The 17,262-nt window shown below is 37.9% G+C and overlaps 2 protein-coding genes across 5 annotated transcripts in view; both read right to left on the bottom strand.

The window, feature by feature from the left end:
- Positions 1–1,439: 1,439 nt before the first annotated feature.
- On the bottom strand, positions 1,440–5,231 carry LOC128837231 (serum amyloid A protein-like). Its single transcript, XM_054028221.1, has 4 exons — positions 5,125–5,231; positions 4,668–4,786; positions 2,391–2,529; positions 1,440–1,659 (listed from the first exon to the last, which is right to left on the bottom strand). The coding sequence occupies exons 2-4, from the start codon at positions 4,768–4,770 to the stop codon at positions 1,518–1,520; spliced, it is 384 nt and encodes a 127-aa protein (XP_053884196.1). The 5' UTR covers positions 4,771–4,786; positions 5,125–5,231; the 3' UTR covers positions 1,440–1,517.
- Positions 5,232–8,887: 3,656 nt separating this feature from the next.
- The window catches only part of HPS5 (HPS5 biogenesis of lysosomal organelles complex 2 subunit 2), a 44,540-nt gene continuing 36,165 nt past the window's right edge, over positions 8,888–17,262 (bottom strand). For all 4 annotated transcript variants that reach the window (XM_054027687.1, XM_054027689.1, XM_054027686.1 and 1 more), the window contains exons 18-23: positions 16,961–17,116; positions 16,326–16,445; positions 15,467–15,580; positions 14,474–14,580; positions 13,058–13,343; positions 8,888–12,138 (exon numbers count right to left, since the gene is read on the bottom strand). In XM_054027687.1, coding sequence (XP_053883662.1) covers positions 12,078–12,138; positions 13,058–13,343; positions 14,474–14,580; positions 15,467–15,580; positions 16,326–16,445; positions 16,961–17,116 — 844 coding nt within the window. In that variant the 3' untranslated portion in view covers positions 8,888–12,077. The remainder of the gene's footprint in view (positions 12,139–13,057; positions 13,344–14,473; positions 14,581–15,466; positions 15,581–16,325; positions 16,446–16,960; positions 17,117–17,262) is intronic.

Raw genomic sequence — 17,262 nt, 5'->3', positions numbered from 1 at the left:
CCCCCATAGACAGACAGCGCCTCAGCCACCCCATAACGCCCCCTGCAGCCCTGCCACCACCGACAGACAGCGCTGCAGCCACCCCACAGTGCCCCCTGCAGCTCTGCCTCCCACAGACAGCTCCTCAACCACTTCACAGCACCCCCTGCCTCCAACAAATAATAAGATTTGAGGCCTATTGACTATGCATTTTTACCCTAAAAATTTAGGAAAGGCCCAAAATATTATTTGACCAGCATCATGCTATGAACCCCCTCACTGCATGCTGTAAATTTGTTTGATCTTTGGTTCAAGAGTGGGATTAGGGGCTAATTATAGAGTTGTTGTAGCTCTAGTGCTCCCTGGCTATTAGAGACACAAGGTGGGTGAGGTAATAATGTCTATTGGACCAACTGCTGTTGGGGAAGAGAGACAAGCTTCTGATTTGCACAGAGCTCTTCTTCAGGACTGTTAGGCCGACATGATTTTGAGTTTTTAAGATTCCTCTGTTTTTAAGTGAAGATGTTAGGGCTAAATGCACTACCAGAAAACTATAATGAGACTGCGGTCAGCTGCCTGGTAACTATCCAAAGACTAGGAAGCATACAACCAGAAAACACTGGTTTCATTTTGATTTGGTTTTGTGCTTCTCCTTTCCTTTCCTTTCTTTTTGACTTCAAGTTGTGAGCATTGAGCCTTTTAAACCCTATAATCTTTCCAAGTTTGTATCAATGTAGATTAACTAGTCCTGAACTTAGTTTTGCCACCCCTGTCTGATGCTGTTTCCCCTCACTCCTGCTCTTCGGCAACAATGGGAAATTTCATCCAGTGATGACTCTGATCCAGCCTTTCTAGCCTGACCTCAGACGGAACTGAGGTTCTACTCACCTGACAACAATAAATATATACTTTTAAAACATAAGCACCATTACTGCTCATTAAAGTGGACCTAGACTCCCAGCACCATGGAAAATGTGTTTTCATCCTTTCATTTAAAATGTTAACTTTCCTCCTGACCTGCCCCCAAAATTTCTATTTTTGCCATGATACCTAAAACTTTGTATGGTGGTTTTTACGCCCCAAACCAATTAGCCAGGTAGGAGGGTCTTATGGTTAGAGGACTGGACTCCATTCCTAGTTCTGCTATAGACTCTCCTGTGAAGTTAGGCAAATCAATTAACATCCCTGTCTGTAATATGGTTATAACAATAACAAGGAGAATTATCATAATGGATCACAATAGTCCAGGAGCCTGTCTCTGACAGTGGCCAGTGCCCGCTGCTTCCAGGAATATGCAACAAATCCAGTAAAGGACAATCATTAAATAATCTGGAAGAACCTTCCAAATCCCAGGCAGTTAAGCATGACCTTTGGGCCCAAATCATGAAGATTTGTGTGTATATTGCTTTTTATCCTTTCTAATGTAGCTGAGGATATTTGTTCATTCACGGAGAGCTTCAGAAATTTAAGATTTTATTTATTGTGGTTTTGCACAACTGGTAGAAAAATGGAACCACTGTAAAGTATTACAGGCTGCATTAGTATTTTGTCGGAAGGGCCTTTGGTCTGTAGCGGTTTGGGTCTCCTCCACTTCTGCCCCATGCATTTGCTTCCTGGTCTTGACGTGTGTCTTCTGCTCCTCTGCCACTAATGCCATCCTGCCAACCTTCCCTAGCATCACTGGAAAAAGGAAACAAAGATTATCTTAGATTATTATTAAATCTCAATAACTAAATTATTTACTTTTCACTTATCCCCCACAGCTTAATCTCTACTTTTCCATAAAACCGAGGACCCGCACAAATACCTCACCAACAGAAGTTGTTCCATAAAATATATTAGCTCACCTACCTTGTCACACACAAACACAGACACAAACCTTAGCCTGTCTGTGAATAGCAGGTCATCCCAGAAGTGCATCAGTTGTGAATTAAAAAGCTTTCCCATTACTTGCCTCCACTAAGTTCTACTCACTCCTCAAACTCCTTTGTATCATAGTCATCACGTTCAACAGCAATATTTTAAAATAGTCCTTGTTAGAGGACTACAAGTGAACCTATGATCATGGTATTTCAGCCAAGAAAACTAAGGGCAATATGTACTGGTTCTAGATTAAAGTGAGGTCCTGCAATTATTTAAATTTTAAAAGCCCTCTGGTGAAAACATCGGCCTCCCTGCCCATAGTAATGGGATCTGATATCAGAACATATCCAAATAGGTCAGCTCAGAAATCACCTTTACAACTCAAGAATGGGCATGGTCTTCACACTTAGCCAGTTCAGAGGTTAAATAAAAATGTCCTCACTTCAAACAGGACAATAACTAGTTATGAATTACAATGTACTTCATAGTAATTTGATTGCATAGCTCTTTACTGACATGTAACTTATAATCCAAGTAGAATCCATTACCTAATAACTTCTGCTGCCCATTTACCGCCAGGCCCTCTTTGGGCAGCATCATAATTCCCACGAGCATGGAAATATTTATCTGCATTTTTATAATTTGCCTCCCGCATGTCGCTGTATGCACGCAACATATCCCCAGCGCCTGGAGAAGAGAGAAAGGATTAGAGAGACACTGCAAATTTAAAACAAAACTTAGATGTTATTCCATTCTAGTCACTTCACCACTGTGGCTTCCAAGTAAAGTGCTTCTAGAGAAGGCAGAAAGGCTCCTATATACCGCTGAGTAAATACTTGATTTTTTGGTTCAGTGGAAGATCAGAGAAATCCAAAAAAGAGTGTTTAGTTTCAAACCAAAACTGATTTGTTATGGTTTTTCTCATCAAAATGAAAAACCGAAAAAAATTGTTCAGGTTGATTTGAATAGACATTTTTGCAGCAAAATGTCAGAATAGGCCACTGTGAAAATTATTAGTTTTGATTTTTTTTCTAGCCTAAACTATTTGCCAAATTTGACCAAAACTTGCAAAAATTTGCAGTGTCCCCCTGAAATGCATTTTTTGGTCAATTTAATATTTGTCCCTCCAAAAAATTGCCCAACTTTCTTTGGTACCCAGGCCTCCCTTTAGAGATACAGGGATTTACAGCTATTTATGCTTTATTAACTGTAGCTTCCACCAGGTGACATCTTTGGAGGAGGAGATGAAAAGGAGTTCCTTTGAAAAGGATCTCATAAAACCATAGAATCTCCACAAAACTCTGTTGCAGTATCTTTGGGGAATTCTTTAGGGGCAAAGAAACCCTCAAATTTCTCTCAGTGCTTTTCTAAGGGTCACCAGGACAATGGAGTAGAGGTGTGATTCCATGTTAGAAGCATCAGTCTCCTTTAGGGCTTTGTTTACATACAGTTTCTGCATCAATGTAACTAAATCTGTTTAGAAACCAATTTAGTTAACTCACTGACACACTTAAGTCCATTTAAACTAAATCCATTTAAGGCATTTGTAGGAGTGTTTATTCCAGGGTTTTGCAGCAATTTAACTAACAATTTCTAAACTGATTTAGACTGGAGACAATTGGGGACAAACTGATGAGAATCTTTAGGCTACGAGTGTACAATGTGAGAACAAGAAATCTGATTTCATAGACGTGAACCTCTACCTACCACTATAGTTTAAATAAAAAAAAAAAAAAAAACACCCAACACTTCTTACAAAAAGGGAGAGATCATGGAGTATCAACCTAAAAGTTAAAACATGAGGATATTAGGGTCTAAAAAGTGCAATGGCAAATAGGAGACAATAACTAGAATCAAAGATGATGCTGAGTTGTTTCTTGAGACTAAATAAATCATAATAGTAGAAGACCTGGTGGTCCACTATAATGTGATCCACATCTCCATCCACATACCTCCATGATTGAAAGCATCTCTATTCAGGAAGGGTACTTAAGCACATGCTTAAGATTTCTTAAATAAGGATTGATTTAAGCATGTGCTTAAGTGTTTTTCCTCAGTCAAGACCTAAGGATGCAGTTCTGCAAGATGTTGAATGCCCTCAACTCACCAGACTGGGAATTAGGGAAGTTCAGCACCTTGCAAAAGATGCTCATTCCTGTAGTGCTGAATCAGGACCCAAGTTATCTGACCCCAGAAACATTTCTGGGAGGGGGAAGGAAAGCTTCTGAAATTATTCAACAAACATTTACAGTATGTTATATTTACTTTACTGGGAACTGGCATACACCTCTCACAAAACTAAGAACTAACAAATAAAAGGTAATCATTAGTTATTAATGCATTTTTATGCCTCCAGATTTTACTAGACCCACTGAGATCCACATCAGGAAGTTGAAACAGTTAAAGTCAGAACATGGTCAGCTGAGTGCACAGGTAGCAGTTAAGCATCTTGCTAAACGTTAAATGAACCTTGTCTGGTGAAAATATCTGTTTAATTATAATCCACAGGATTTAGTACAATCTATGGCCCATACCTGCCATCTGATTTGCTCTGGTTCAGCAGCCTTGTGCTTGGACTCCCAATGAGGGACCTAAAACTGCATCTTTTTAAGGGGTCAGAAAAAAATTCTAATGTATCTTCTTGTGAAGAATTGAGTAAATTTCTTATTTACCAGTATTTATCAAAAATTGTTCTAGAGCTCCTGTCTTTGGCTTGGCTTTGGTTTTATTATTTTATTTATTTTATTAATAGCTACACCATGCTCCCTGCACATAACTTTTGAGAACAGTTTGGATGACGAACATGCAGTGAGTAAAAAGCATACCTAGATAAGCATCTCTTATGAATGCTCCAGCATCAGTGAACCAGTTCTGGGAACTGACACACAGTACCAGGGACAACAACAACATGCAGTTGTAGAACTTCATAGTTCACTTATTTAGGCTGTAATAGAAGGAAAGTATATGTCAGAAAACTGGGCAATATTTTAAAGACTCCAGCCATAATGTTCATTCCTCTTATAACCGCTTTAGAGCGGGTACATGGATCAAAAGGATCACACACAATTCAGAAAAGATACCAAAGTGATGATTTCTACTCAGAAAAATGAAATGCTCTCTGCCATCACAGCATCCGTCTCAGAGCTAAGATGTAAATATAGAAGTTTTAGTTTCTGGTTAACAGTTCTATATCATAAAAATCACTTGTTCTAAGACAAAAATTGAATACAAAGCAAGGTAAAATGGTATAAATATGAAGTTTCCATTTAGAATTAAACTTACCGGTGCTGTATTGCAAAGCCCCTGAAAAATGGAGTTCTTTCTGATGGATTCTCACAAGAAAAATAGTACTATATTTATAAGAAGCCTTATCTCAAAGAACAAATAGGAAATAATTTACAGAAACATGGCTAAATTCAAATTGGGCAATTCTTTGCTTGTTGAAAGCAAACAAACATTGCTTCTGTTGGGAATTTACTGCAGTAAATTACCTTATTTCTTCTTGAGGCTTCCTGCTTTCAACTGGTCAATGTCTGTATTGTCTCTCTATAGATCCAAAGATTAATTACTTAACCAATGCCTAATATGATGAAATGTCCATCATTTACTGGAAGTTGCAGGCAGTCACTTTTTCTGACCCAGAAAAAGTGACTTGCTTCTATTTTTTTTAATTAGTGAAATGAGTAATGCTTTATATGAGATTTTTATGCATTAGTTTTAAGTAATCATCTTGCATGTACCATAAACGCCAAATCAGTTTTATCCTTATATATAATTGTTTCTACAGTGCCTAGCCAATGGGTCCTGGTCCATGACTTTGGCTTCATGAGGCTATGGTAATAGAAATAAATAATAAAACTTAAATTATCAGAGCTGGTCAGAAATGGGATGTCATCTTTGCAGATATTTTCATTTCCCCCCCTTTTAAATTTAGATGGACATTTGTCAAAATTTTGAATTTTGAGTAACATCAACTAGCTTTTATTACCACCACTATGATCTCTAAAGGGAGAAGTTAATTTGTCTGAATAGTGGTTAACTTATTATATAGCTTTGTTGGCAAGATCTAAGCCATAAGCTAGATGCAGTTATATGAAGAGTTACAAAAATATCTTTTAATTCAAAATATTACTTGTGGATTGGAATCATCAGCTCTATCAGTAATTCAGGTTACTTTGTAAAGTGTTTTCATTTGTGATCAATAATCTTAACTATCAAAATTTTATTTAAATGGCGTAAATACGGTTTACATTCATCTGTGCATGAGCGATAATATGTAAAACTCTTATTGATTCTAACTGGAAAAATGCAGGTAAATATCTGCTAGTTCAGGTCAGACTTTGCCCTCTAAAGTTTGTAAACTAAACAGCAGATCTTGTAAATGGTCAGTGTGGTTCTTATGGGAATGTAATCTGAATAAAGTCATCATGATCGGGAAGGTATTGTGAAACAGTGCTAAATCAGTCCTGCTCACTAGCCCAACAGAATTCTATGACTTGCAAACACAACAGACCATAGCTGTAGTGTCCATGCTCAATGCCCTGTTGCCCAATCTGGCTTTGAGCTTTCTGGAAGCTTTTGGAAGTGTCTACATTCAACAGTAACAGTCTTGACAGCAAAATGACATATTAGGCTGAATCGTGTAATTTTCCATTAATCTTACTCATTTTATTCCCATGAGCCTCTACATTTTTTTAGACAAACTCCAACTCATCTGGTAAAAAAGGGAAAGATAACTCCTAGGTAGTGTTATCCTGGATAGAATTTACTACTTGTAGTAACAAAACTGTAGAGATTTAGACGCTCAGTAGTCCCTGAGCTACACCTGCATTTTCCCTTAGATTAACTGAACTTGCTGGACACCACTCATTATAATACATTCGTTTTTCAGACCCTCTATGATCTGCCTACCAGAGACACTGCACATCATCATTTAAAGTAGTGGTGGGTTGTATAGCTGGAGCTCTCCTAACAGTGGTATTTAAGGTTATCTACATGTTTCCTTTAGCCCTCTTTTCATTCACTCAACATTCTAAAAACATTCAAGCTTCTGGACTGAAATTTTACAGGCCTGGTCTCCACCCAAAAGGAATTTTTTTTTTTTTAAATTTGAAACAAAATCCATTCAGTACATTTTGTCCTATTATAACAAAAAAGTTTGAAGGGCAAAATGACTGGAGATAAACAATTAACATTTGGTAAGTTAAAAGGAAGTTCCTTGTAACAATACTTTGGATTTGGCAGGCATGCAGGTTTAAGAATCTCACCTTATATTTAAACACTGATTGGTATGATTTTTCAGCGCTTTTTAACTGATGTCCTAAGAACGAGTATGCTGCTGTGGCTAACTTTGCCATGCAGTATGCCAGCCTTCGGATCTTCACAGTTAAAATGCAAACAGTACGAAGCAGAGTGCTGGTAATTTACAATATCATGCAGACAGTCATTTAACATTCCTCAATGTTAAAAGCTTCATCTGTTCCATATATAAAGTTGTCAGTTCAGTAATATCCATAATTCAGTGACATTCAGGGTTGTTCTTACAGAATATGTTTTTCTTTTCTTTTAAAAGCTTAAATTCCATAACTTTCTAAAGTTCTTAAATTTACACAGGCAAAAATAAGATTCCACAGCTGGCTGTTTGCATAGTTGAAAACACTCTCAAAGAATGCAATTATAGTATTTCTACAATCTTGTAAGAGGAGCGAAGAGTGATATAGGGCCCTAGCCCTATTAACTGTACATCTTGTGTATAAACTATTTTCACAAACTGCATGTGTGACTTATGGATTGTACACAGGGATATAAGTGTCACACAAGTGTCTAAGGCCATCAGAAAAAATGGCATAATATATAATGTTATCAAAAGTTTGACAAAGTATTTGGGGCGGTGTAGTGATGCATACATGCACAAAAGCAGTGTTAAGGCTGCACATTCAATTTTAACGTTGGCATTTCCTGACTTCAGCATGTTTCAAGGTAGAATCTTTATTGCTCTTACTGGAGTTTTTTAAATGGTGTTTGTGCAGGGAACACACTTGACACTGATATCACATGCACCAGCCGCAGGCTGCATGTACCTCTTGCATATATACAATCTTTTTCATCCACAAATCTCCAAGTGTTTTACATAGGCAGGTAAGTATCTTCAGTTTACAAGTAGAGAAACTGAGGCACAGAGACACAATAGATCAAAGGCCACAGCACTCACTGGTAGAACCCAATTCTACTGATTCTCAGCAAGGTTGTCTTATCTTTTGAGACCTACCCCACCTCACTGAGAGGATATCCAAAAGGCTAGGCTTATTGTGAAAAGTTGGAAGTGAGCCTGGGCATTCCAGTAAGACAGATGATTAGGGTATCTAATGAGGAAAGGTAGTTTCAGTCACAGATCAAGAAAGTCCTTTCAGTTTGTACAGCAGAAGATGGCTAAGCATCAGAATAAAGTGCTGTCCTCATGCTTGCAGGGTAATACCTCCAGTTAAACCCAAGATTGCCCTGTTTGTGAAACCCCATGATCTAATAAAACCTAATTACGGCTAAAACAGAAGTCAGAGTATTAGCACATCTTCTGAGTCTTAAGAACACCATGCATCCAGTTTACCTCCAGAGGAGTCCAGATGCTTTTACTGGATACAGAGTGGCTGGTGATTTTTCTAAGAGAGGGGATATAATGTTCTGGTTCTTTCATGTATAATATTTGACAGTTGAGTCTTTTGTATTTTTTTCTTCTGTTAAACAATGTACAAAAAAGTAAATTCACTTAGGTATTATTGCAACTACACCTCTTTGGGGGTTTGACCAACATATCTGGATTCTTGTCTTGACATACAAACCTACTATTAAGCCAAGTGACACGATTTCACAAAGAGTTAGCCAAAAAGGTTAAACACAAGTGTTAAATGGCTCAGAACGTATCTGGGTGACAGACTTTCCTTTCTTATGCTTGCAGTGTGCAACTGCAGCATTTCTTAGGATGAAGTCACAATGTGGTCACGTATCCTTCACATCTTATTCACATATAAATAAAGAAATCAAGACTAAGTCAGAAACACTTTTCTTTTTATTGAAACCTCTTAAAATTAGTTGAAACCATGAATACAAGTTCATTGTAGGTGCAATAAATTTAAAAAATATTGTATAACTGGTTAATATGAACAGTGCTATGCAAAATGAAAAATAAGCTCTTTGAAAGAAAGTTTGTGATATATTGTAAAAGTCAGCATTGTTAACTGTGCGTTTTAAAATAAAGGTTATTCTGTACTGTGATAGACCCAGGCCAGTTGGGTACAACAAAGTAGTAGAGGCAGATATACTGGCCACTGGATTAGCAGTTTTCTGTTTGCTGACTGACCAGAGCAGGGGCTGCTCTAGATTAATGAGAACACCTGACTCCAATTAACCTGCAAAGAGTCAGGTGAGTCCATTAAGGTAATGTGAACACCTGACTCTAGTTAAGGCCCTTTTGATACTATAAAAGGGCTCACTCCAGTCAGGCTAGGGAGAGTCAGAGGAGAGGAAGTGCAGCTGAAGGGCTGGCTAATGAAGACACCCTCAAACCATCGGTAAGGGAGCCCTAAGGTAAGGGGGAAGAAGGGAGAAGCAGGAGAGCTATAGGGAAGTGGCCCAAGGAAATGTAGCAACTCTGGCAGTGAAAGGTTGGCTGCCAACAGCTGCTACCATTAGGGTCCCTGGGCCGGAACCCAGAGTAGAGGGCAGGCCCGGGTTCCCCCCAACCTGCCACTACAGAAACACCTCCTAGGAAGGGAAGACAGGCCCCTGTCAGGACAGGAGGCTAAACTGTTCTGAAATAAGCCCTAGAGACAACAGAGACTGTGGGAGTTCTCTCACCAACCTCCTTGCTGGCTTATGATGAAAAGGGCTCAGACTGTAACCCTGGCCTTAGGGAGAGAAGGGTTACGTAGAGGGTCACAGGTGAGCCACTGAGGCTAGCATAAACCGCCTAGAAGCGCAGGACCCACGGGGACAAGGTCAGAACTCTGCCACAGTACACAAAGCTTTCAGCTGTTTTTCCATGTCACTTCATCCTCTAAACTGAAAAGATTTCACTAGACTTTTCCCAAAGAGAACTGGTTATGTATTTTCCTGACACAGATGATTCTTCCACTTATATAGAGCTTTACTTCTTTGAAGTGCTGTATAAAACTGAACCAATTAATTCTAACACCCACATGAGGTAGAAGTGCTCTCATTTTAGAGGTAGGGAAACAGGCACTGAAAGGTAAAATGGTTTGTTCTAGGCCTCATGGCATATCAATACCAAAGTTAGGACGACAGAAGAGTACCTGACTTCCAGGGCCAGTTCTAGGCACCAGCATTCCAAGCATGTGCTTGGGGCGGCACTTCTCAAGAGGTGGCATTCCGGCCCTTTGGGGGCGGTACTCCATTTTTTGGGGGGGGTTTTGCTTCAGTGGCAGCACTCCAATTTTGTGTGGGTTTTTTTTTTTTTTTTCTTTTTTTGCGCTTCGGCAGCGGCAAAAAACCTGGAGCCGGCCCTGCTGACTTCCAATCCTTTTTACACCTATAATAAATAAGACCATGGGGTGCCTGAAGGGATAAGATGGCACATTTGTGCTGTTTCCAAACTTCAGCTGAAAATCTCAACCCCAGGAAATACTGAAGCTGAAAGAGGACGTTTTGTTGGCTTTTCACAGACAGGAACCTTAAGGTATGAAATACCTGCCACTGGGCCTATTTCTGTAGACATTTATTCCCACACGAGAAGAGTTATGAAATGCTCCACCACAAGGGAGTGACTTGTTCTCGCAATTGAGACAAAGGTTACCCAATCCAACTGCAGTTTTATATATCAGACCAAACTTTACAGATAAAACTTACATTGACCAAAAAATAATTAAATTTTAAATAAAATAAAATCATTAATTTGGAATGCAGCAAACAATGGAGACAAAACTATATACATAAAACATATAAAGGCTCTTATTTTAAAGGGATACTGTCAAATAAATTTACTCACAAAACGTTGGTGTAGGAGGAAAAAAATGACCTTTTTTTATAGGGAGTTAGTTCTTTGGGGTTTGACCACTGCCTAGATATTATAGCATTGTACTAGTGAATAAGGCTCTAAATTGAAATTAGTTAAAACCAAATCTCACTAGTCTGTTTTCACTATCTAAGATCTAGGAAGTTCACAGAGTAAACAGAATAGGTATAAAGCTATTTTTGCACATGATTACATAAAATTGGGTGTTTTAAATATTCAGTTTTAATAATCTAATGCTTATCTTAGAGGTAAAGGTTTTTAAAAAATTATTCTTAACTTGACAGCATCCCTTTAAAATACTTTTTAAAAGGCAATTTTAGATAAAAAGGTATGCAGTTGCATCATTTCATCCAAAAAGATCAAAAATCAGTTATGAAATATTGACATCTAAAGATATGTTGATCTGTGTGGTAACTCATCTGAAGATGACCTCGTGACAGATTCATACAATTTACGAATGCTGTGTTTACAGTTCTTTCCAGTGGTCTATTAATGAGTATTTCAAAGATTTAATGCATATTTCAACACTATGCAATCAATATCCCATAACATTATTTTACATAGCTCTTAAGATAAAGATGTAGCTATTCCAAGAAATAAATCAAAAAAGTAAATATTCTATACAATTAAGGAAAAATCTGCATTCTTGCATGCGTTCACTGCAGCTATTGGCAAAAGTGAATGTCAGATGGGAAAACAGTTTGGGTGAGTCTTGATGTTTACCAGCAGGGGCTGCTCATGCTCGCAACATACACAGAATTAGTCCTTTTGAAATTTACATCTTAACCAACCTACAGAAAAGTTGCTAAAGGCAAAATGCACTATTTTTCAAACCTAATTTAATGTTCAAAGGACTGTACTTTTAACCAAGTGTTTTAATTCATTCAGAGTTATTATCAAATTCATTCATCACTTTTAATCCTATTGTAAAAAAACAAATCTGTAGGACATTTGTGGTCTTAATTTCAACATAAACATTGGAGTATTTCACTCTAACAATTTCTGAATCCTGTTTTAGAAGCATGTTTTAAAATATTTAGGAAGAGCTGTAGAAGAGAACCCAATTCAGGTGCTATTTTCATGCAGTGTGGCTGAATACATTATTGTGTGGACAAGAGTTTGTTTCTTAGAGGTGATGAAACTTAAGAGGCAATTTAATGCAGAATATGCACAGTACACAACTTCATTTCAGTGTTTCCTGGCATATTTGCTATGCCTGCTGAGACCACAGAAAACGGTCACACCTTTCCAGCATGGACTGTATCAGGGCTCTACAGACAAAAGAGAAAAAAAATAATAAAACATATTAGTTTTACTAATTTGCTGGACACTAGCTTTTAGAAAGAGTTTAAACTGGTTGATGCAGTGATAAATAGGATTCAGTTTCAGAGAGCCCTATCATGCCCCTGCCTTTAAAGATTTTTCCCTAACCTGAATAGACAACATGAGTGGCAAACTGTAAATAATAGAAAATAGATAGCAGGGTTTTTTATTTTATTGTATTTTTTTATTTAAGGCTTGTATTTAGGGCTTCCTAGATTCCAGTCCTTCACTCTTGCTTGTAACCACCCCTCAGGATTGATGTAACATACAACAGGACCTTTTCAAGTGCCATCTTCTACAACTTAATTCACTTAATTCCAAAAACTTTTACATTTTTCCATGCATGCTTTTTTTAAGGGAGTTAAACAGCGTATCTGCGAGTGAACTACTTCGACAGCAACAGCTGCAGTGTAAGTAGACTCCCCAATTCCAAATACTGTAATGTCTCTTTGCATTATTACAGCATTTATGGAGCACCCATCAGAGCAGTCTAGGTCTAGGAGGATGTAGAATTCTTCAGCAGTGGACATTTGATAGTTTAGTCATTTATTCTCTCTCTTCTCTCCCCCCCCCCCTTTTTTTTTTTTTTTGAAACATTTATTCTGAATATATTTTCTGATAAAACATTTTTCATTTGTAAGCTATATGTCTCAAATATACCTCTTAAATTGGGGACAGAAGTATTTTCAGGTAGTTTTACCACTCTAACACTCTTTAAACTCTTGTAGCTGAAGTCTGAAGTGTTTTCACTTTTTTAAATTTAATGAAAGAAAACTATGGCCTAGGACGGCACTGAGTGAAGTATCAATAACTGTTCTCCACACACACACACACACACACACACACACACACACACACACGTCTTACCTTTGCCTTTTTTCAGCAATTCTCAGTATTTCGCAGATCCTGGTAAATCTCTCTGACAATTCCGCTGTCAAATCACATTCCTGCAGTACTGGCAAGGCACGATCTGGGCCAATTACCTTAGCCAACAAAAGAGCTACATTCTCAACAGTAATGCAGTTTGACCAATTAGTGCTACCATTGCCGATAGTATTCCCATTCTGTGTACCATGACAGTGGAAATCAATGCTGTGACTTTGTGCAAGATGGAGAAGGAACTTCCATTCTTCCACAGTCTCTGGAATTGAGCCTAAATGCAAAATTAAATGACTGGCTGCAGTTATCTGTGAGGAAAAAGCATGTAGCAAACCTAATTTTACATCTATTTGCATTTAAAAGGAGCTAGTTTTCTAGAGTCAATATTCTACATTCATATCTTAGTTAAATGGCTTAAAATGCATTTTACTTTTTAAGATTAAGTTAGATAAGTTTATGGAGGGAATGGTTTAATGGTAAAACATAGTAGCCAAGGAAAACCAAGCAATGGTACGTAAATAGCATAATGGCCAACAAGGGTCAGGCTAGAGACTCTTGCCTACATGCTCGGGGTATTACTGATCGCCATATTTGGGGTCGGGAAGGAATTTTCCTCCAGGGTAGATTGGCTGAGCCTCTGGAGGTTTTTCGCCTTCCTCCGCAGCATGGGGCAGGGATCGCTAGCAGGAGGGTCTCTGCCGATTGAAGTCACTAAAACACAGGATTGGGGACTTCAACGGCAGAGTCCAGGGAAGGGTCTTGTGGCCTGCAGCATGCAGGGGGTCAGACCAGATGATCATAATGGTCCCTTCTGACCTTAAAGTCTATGAGTTGCACAAAACTGTTAAATTTTCAAGTGTATTGGAGCTAATTGTTAGGACTGAGGGATACTGAGCAATAAAAACAGCTTTCATAGCCATTGCTGTGATTTTGGATTAAAAAATTCCTTTGTGTCTTTTTAGGATACTGTAGATTTTCACTGCAATTCTGCCATCTTATACAGAAACTTGCTCACTATAGCCTAGAAAAACCACTAGATAGCGCTAGTGAATTAGCTGATTCTCCAAGGTACTGGGCAACAAAAACTCAGAGGGAAAACTGAAGCCAAAAAATCTGATTAAAATGTCAAGAGATTTGAACCACTCAAAACAAGACTGTTTTTTAAACACTGCTGTTTTGTTGGAAGACAAGAATTAAACTACAGTGTCACTATTTATACACTCAATTATATTTATGCAGTACAATATACTACATTAAGTGTTACAAAATGCCGAGTGATCTTGCTATACCAGTGCTTAAAAAAATACATCATTCAACTCTCGATAAATGCTTCTCTATACTTAATCGGTAATCAAAATAGATCATGTATTATGCTGGTGTGCTCAAGGGTTAGGATTCACTAACCATGTTCTCCATCCAACAGGTTCATATCATCCAAATGAACAATATTAGTAAAGGCTTCTATTCTTCTATCCAGTTCCAAACAGAGAGAGAGATATCCAGGCCAGAAGCTTAAAAAAAGAGATTGAAGATTTCCAGAATCAAATACATATCTGCTTTAAACTAAAGTCATGGGTAATGAAATGCTGATTTAGCAAACTCCTCAGTAAGAGCAAACAACCCCAAATATTAGGAATAACCTGGCCATTTCAATGTGGCAAAACATAGGTCATGCTGTAAGTCCCCAGAATTGTCAGTTTATTGAATAAACTAGAGCCGGCCTTTTGTCAACCACCACCCTCACAAAAGTCAGAAGTGCTCAATGATAAACACATCTAGGTCCCATATTGCAGTGAGGGTTTTTTTGTGTATGATAGTGGGAAAGGGTCAAGCGGAAAACAACCATCATATGCAGTTCTTACCTCCATAAGGAAAAGAAGGGAAGTCATTAGGGAAATAAGGAAGTGGAGGTCATTAGGAACAGAGGGAATGTCTTTATGCATACAAGAGGTCCATGAAGTCTGGTGAGTAAATTTGTCTCTGCTAAAGCAGGTTAAATATGGGAGAGGTATTATGTAATTATGAAGGTACAACCCTTGTAACTTGCTTTGGGGTTATTTCCTTGGTCACATTTTAGGTCAATAACATTTGTTGGGAGTAAACAGAGCTTAACACATAATGGTGTAGAACATGTTATAACATGACTTTGTTGCTTCTTTGCTACAAAGCAAGGTAATACTAGAGAGGTAAGGTTTACATTGACTATTTATAACCTAAACATAATGGCACTTAATTAAAGCCAGCCATAAAATACTTCATTTAAATAAATGTAGTTGACAGTACACTGGCAGGAAACATATTGGCTTTCATTTGTATATTCAGTGGGCCAAGATACCAACTAAGCCAGTTTCAAGAATAATCATAATTTTTCAGTAAACTACAACGTTTCCAACTTACCCATATGACTTGCAGATGTTAGCCATCTTCTCTTTTGTTACAAAATCAGCTGGGAGTTTAATCAGAAGCAAAATCAGTTGGCTATAGCCCCAGGTAAACAAATGTGAATGTGGTCTGGGAAGACAGTTTAATTCACAAGTTAAATGTTAGCAGTCTCATGACTTTAAAAAACAATTTTTTATCAGGAGGCCAAATAGATGAAAGGGATTGTTTCATCTTTCACATGAAGTTTTGACAATATTAATTCAAAGAGCAGTGTGTCCAGCTATCTTCTTGACAGACTCGCTTAAAATGAGATTTTCCCTGTGATTAGAGAGGGACAGAAAAAAGTTAATGTGGCCTTTTTGTGTACCAGCATCCATGTTAGGAGGCACGTGCACAGCTCAGGAAATGGCATTTTTTATACTTTAACTCAACCAGTAAGGTAATTTCACACATTTTAAAAAAATGTGTTCCCCAGAAACGCACTGAAAATTATTCTTCAAAACAAAGTGACAGCTTCTTAAGAGAGATATGTATTTATAGTGATTAAAGAGATCATTCCTGCCTGGATTATGAAGATAGGAAAGTTGTTTAATTCTTTGGTTGCTGCTGTTAAACATCTTGAGGTACATGAGGTAACATACCCTAGAGTGAAATTCAACCTACCGCAGAAGGGTAAGGCAAGACTATGCCTCACTTACAGACCTGTGCTTAATTGAAGGCTTTATGGGGATTCTCTCCATTGGGGTGAATTTCACCCTCTAGGGAAATGAAATTACTCTGAGGTAGCCAGCTCCATCATGGAACACATAGCAAGTCTGGACAACTACATCTAGTTTGCGCAGTGCAATTAAATATACATGATTTACTACCTTACCTAGGGTTTCCTTCAGCATCCACTGTATTTGTTCTTTGTGGTGCATCATGGGAAACTGCCAAACACAGCCAATCCAGTCGCAATGCTTCAGGATTAAGAAGAGACTGAAGCAGGAACGACCTATAAAAGAGTGGGAAAATCCACGGGTTTTAAATGGACCGAATATGGAAGTGTGATAAACTTTGTATATATACTACTATTTAAAAATACTCATGATCAGTGCACTGGAAAGATGATTTCTAGACAAGTTGTGTCCTTTAATCTTCAGAAATATTACAGAATACATCCATATTTGAATTTTAGATATTGAAGTGTTGCCCATTTCTAGTTTGGGTTAATTTGATAGTTTACAGTATAATAAAACAGTAAGTCATTAAAGAGTTGTTACAAAAATCTCGATAAAATAGAATCTGCTTTGTAATGACGTGACGGGAAGAGATTGGTGCACAGAAATTAACTGGCAAAACAAAAGGTTATTTCATGTTAAGTTCCACTCTATTTTTAATGAGCAACCAAAGTAGCATTACATTAAAAAAAAAAAAACACCACACAGCTGCATGATATCCAGTCTTTTCATTACGTAACCATTTCCCAACAAGAGAAAAAGGCATACAGTATATATGCAGCCCCTTTACCTTTCATCTTCTGGCTTTGATTTAACAAGGCTGTCTAAATATGCTAAAAAGTGGGCAGGGTGATGTCTACAAAGCTGCATGATGTCAGAGGGCAAGATTGATGGGTAGAATTTGATCAAGGGCCTTACAGCTGTTTCCCCAAACTTTTCATAGAGCCTGCACAAACAAAAAAACATCTTTAATGCCAAATCACAGCAAGATTGCCACTTTGATAAGAAAATACAACCCTATTTCAAGATTCTAATTTATTTACCAGCATGTTTCAAGTTCCTCTGCTTGAACACTGCTAACACTAGAACTAT

The sequence above is a fragment of the Malaclemys terrapin genome, chromosome 4 (genome assembly GCF_027887155.1).
Source record: "Malaclemys terrapin pileata isolate rMalTer1 chromosome 4, rMalTer1.hap1, whole genome shotgun sequence".
In the NCBI taxonomy this organism is placed as follows: Eukaryota; Metazoa; Chordata; order Testudines; family Emydidae; genus Malaclemys; species Malaclemys terrapin.
The sequence above is the reverse complement of the archived record's forward strand: the minus strand, read 5'-3'. Positions and strand labels throughout refer to the sequence as shown.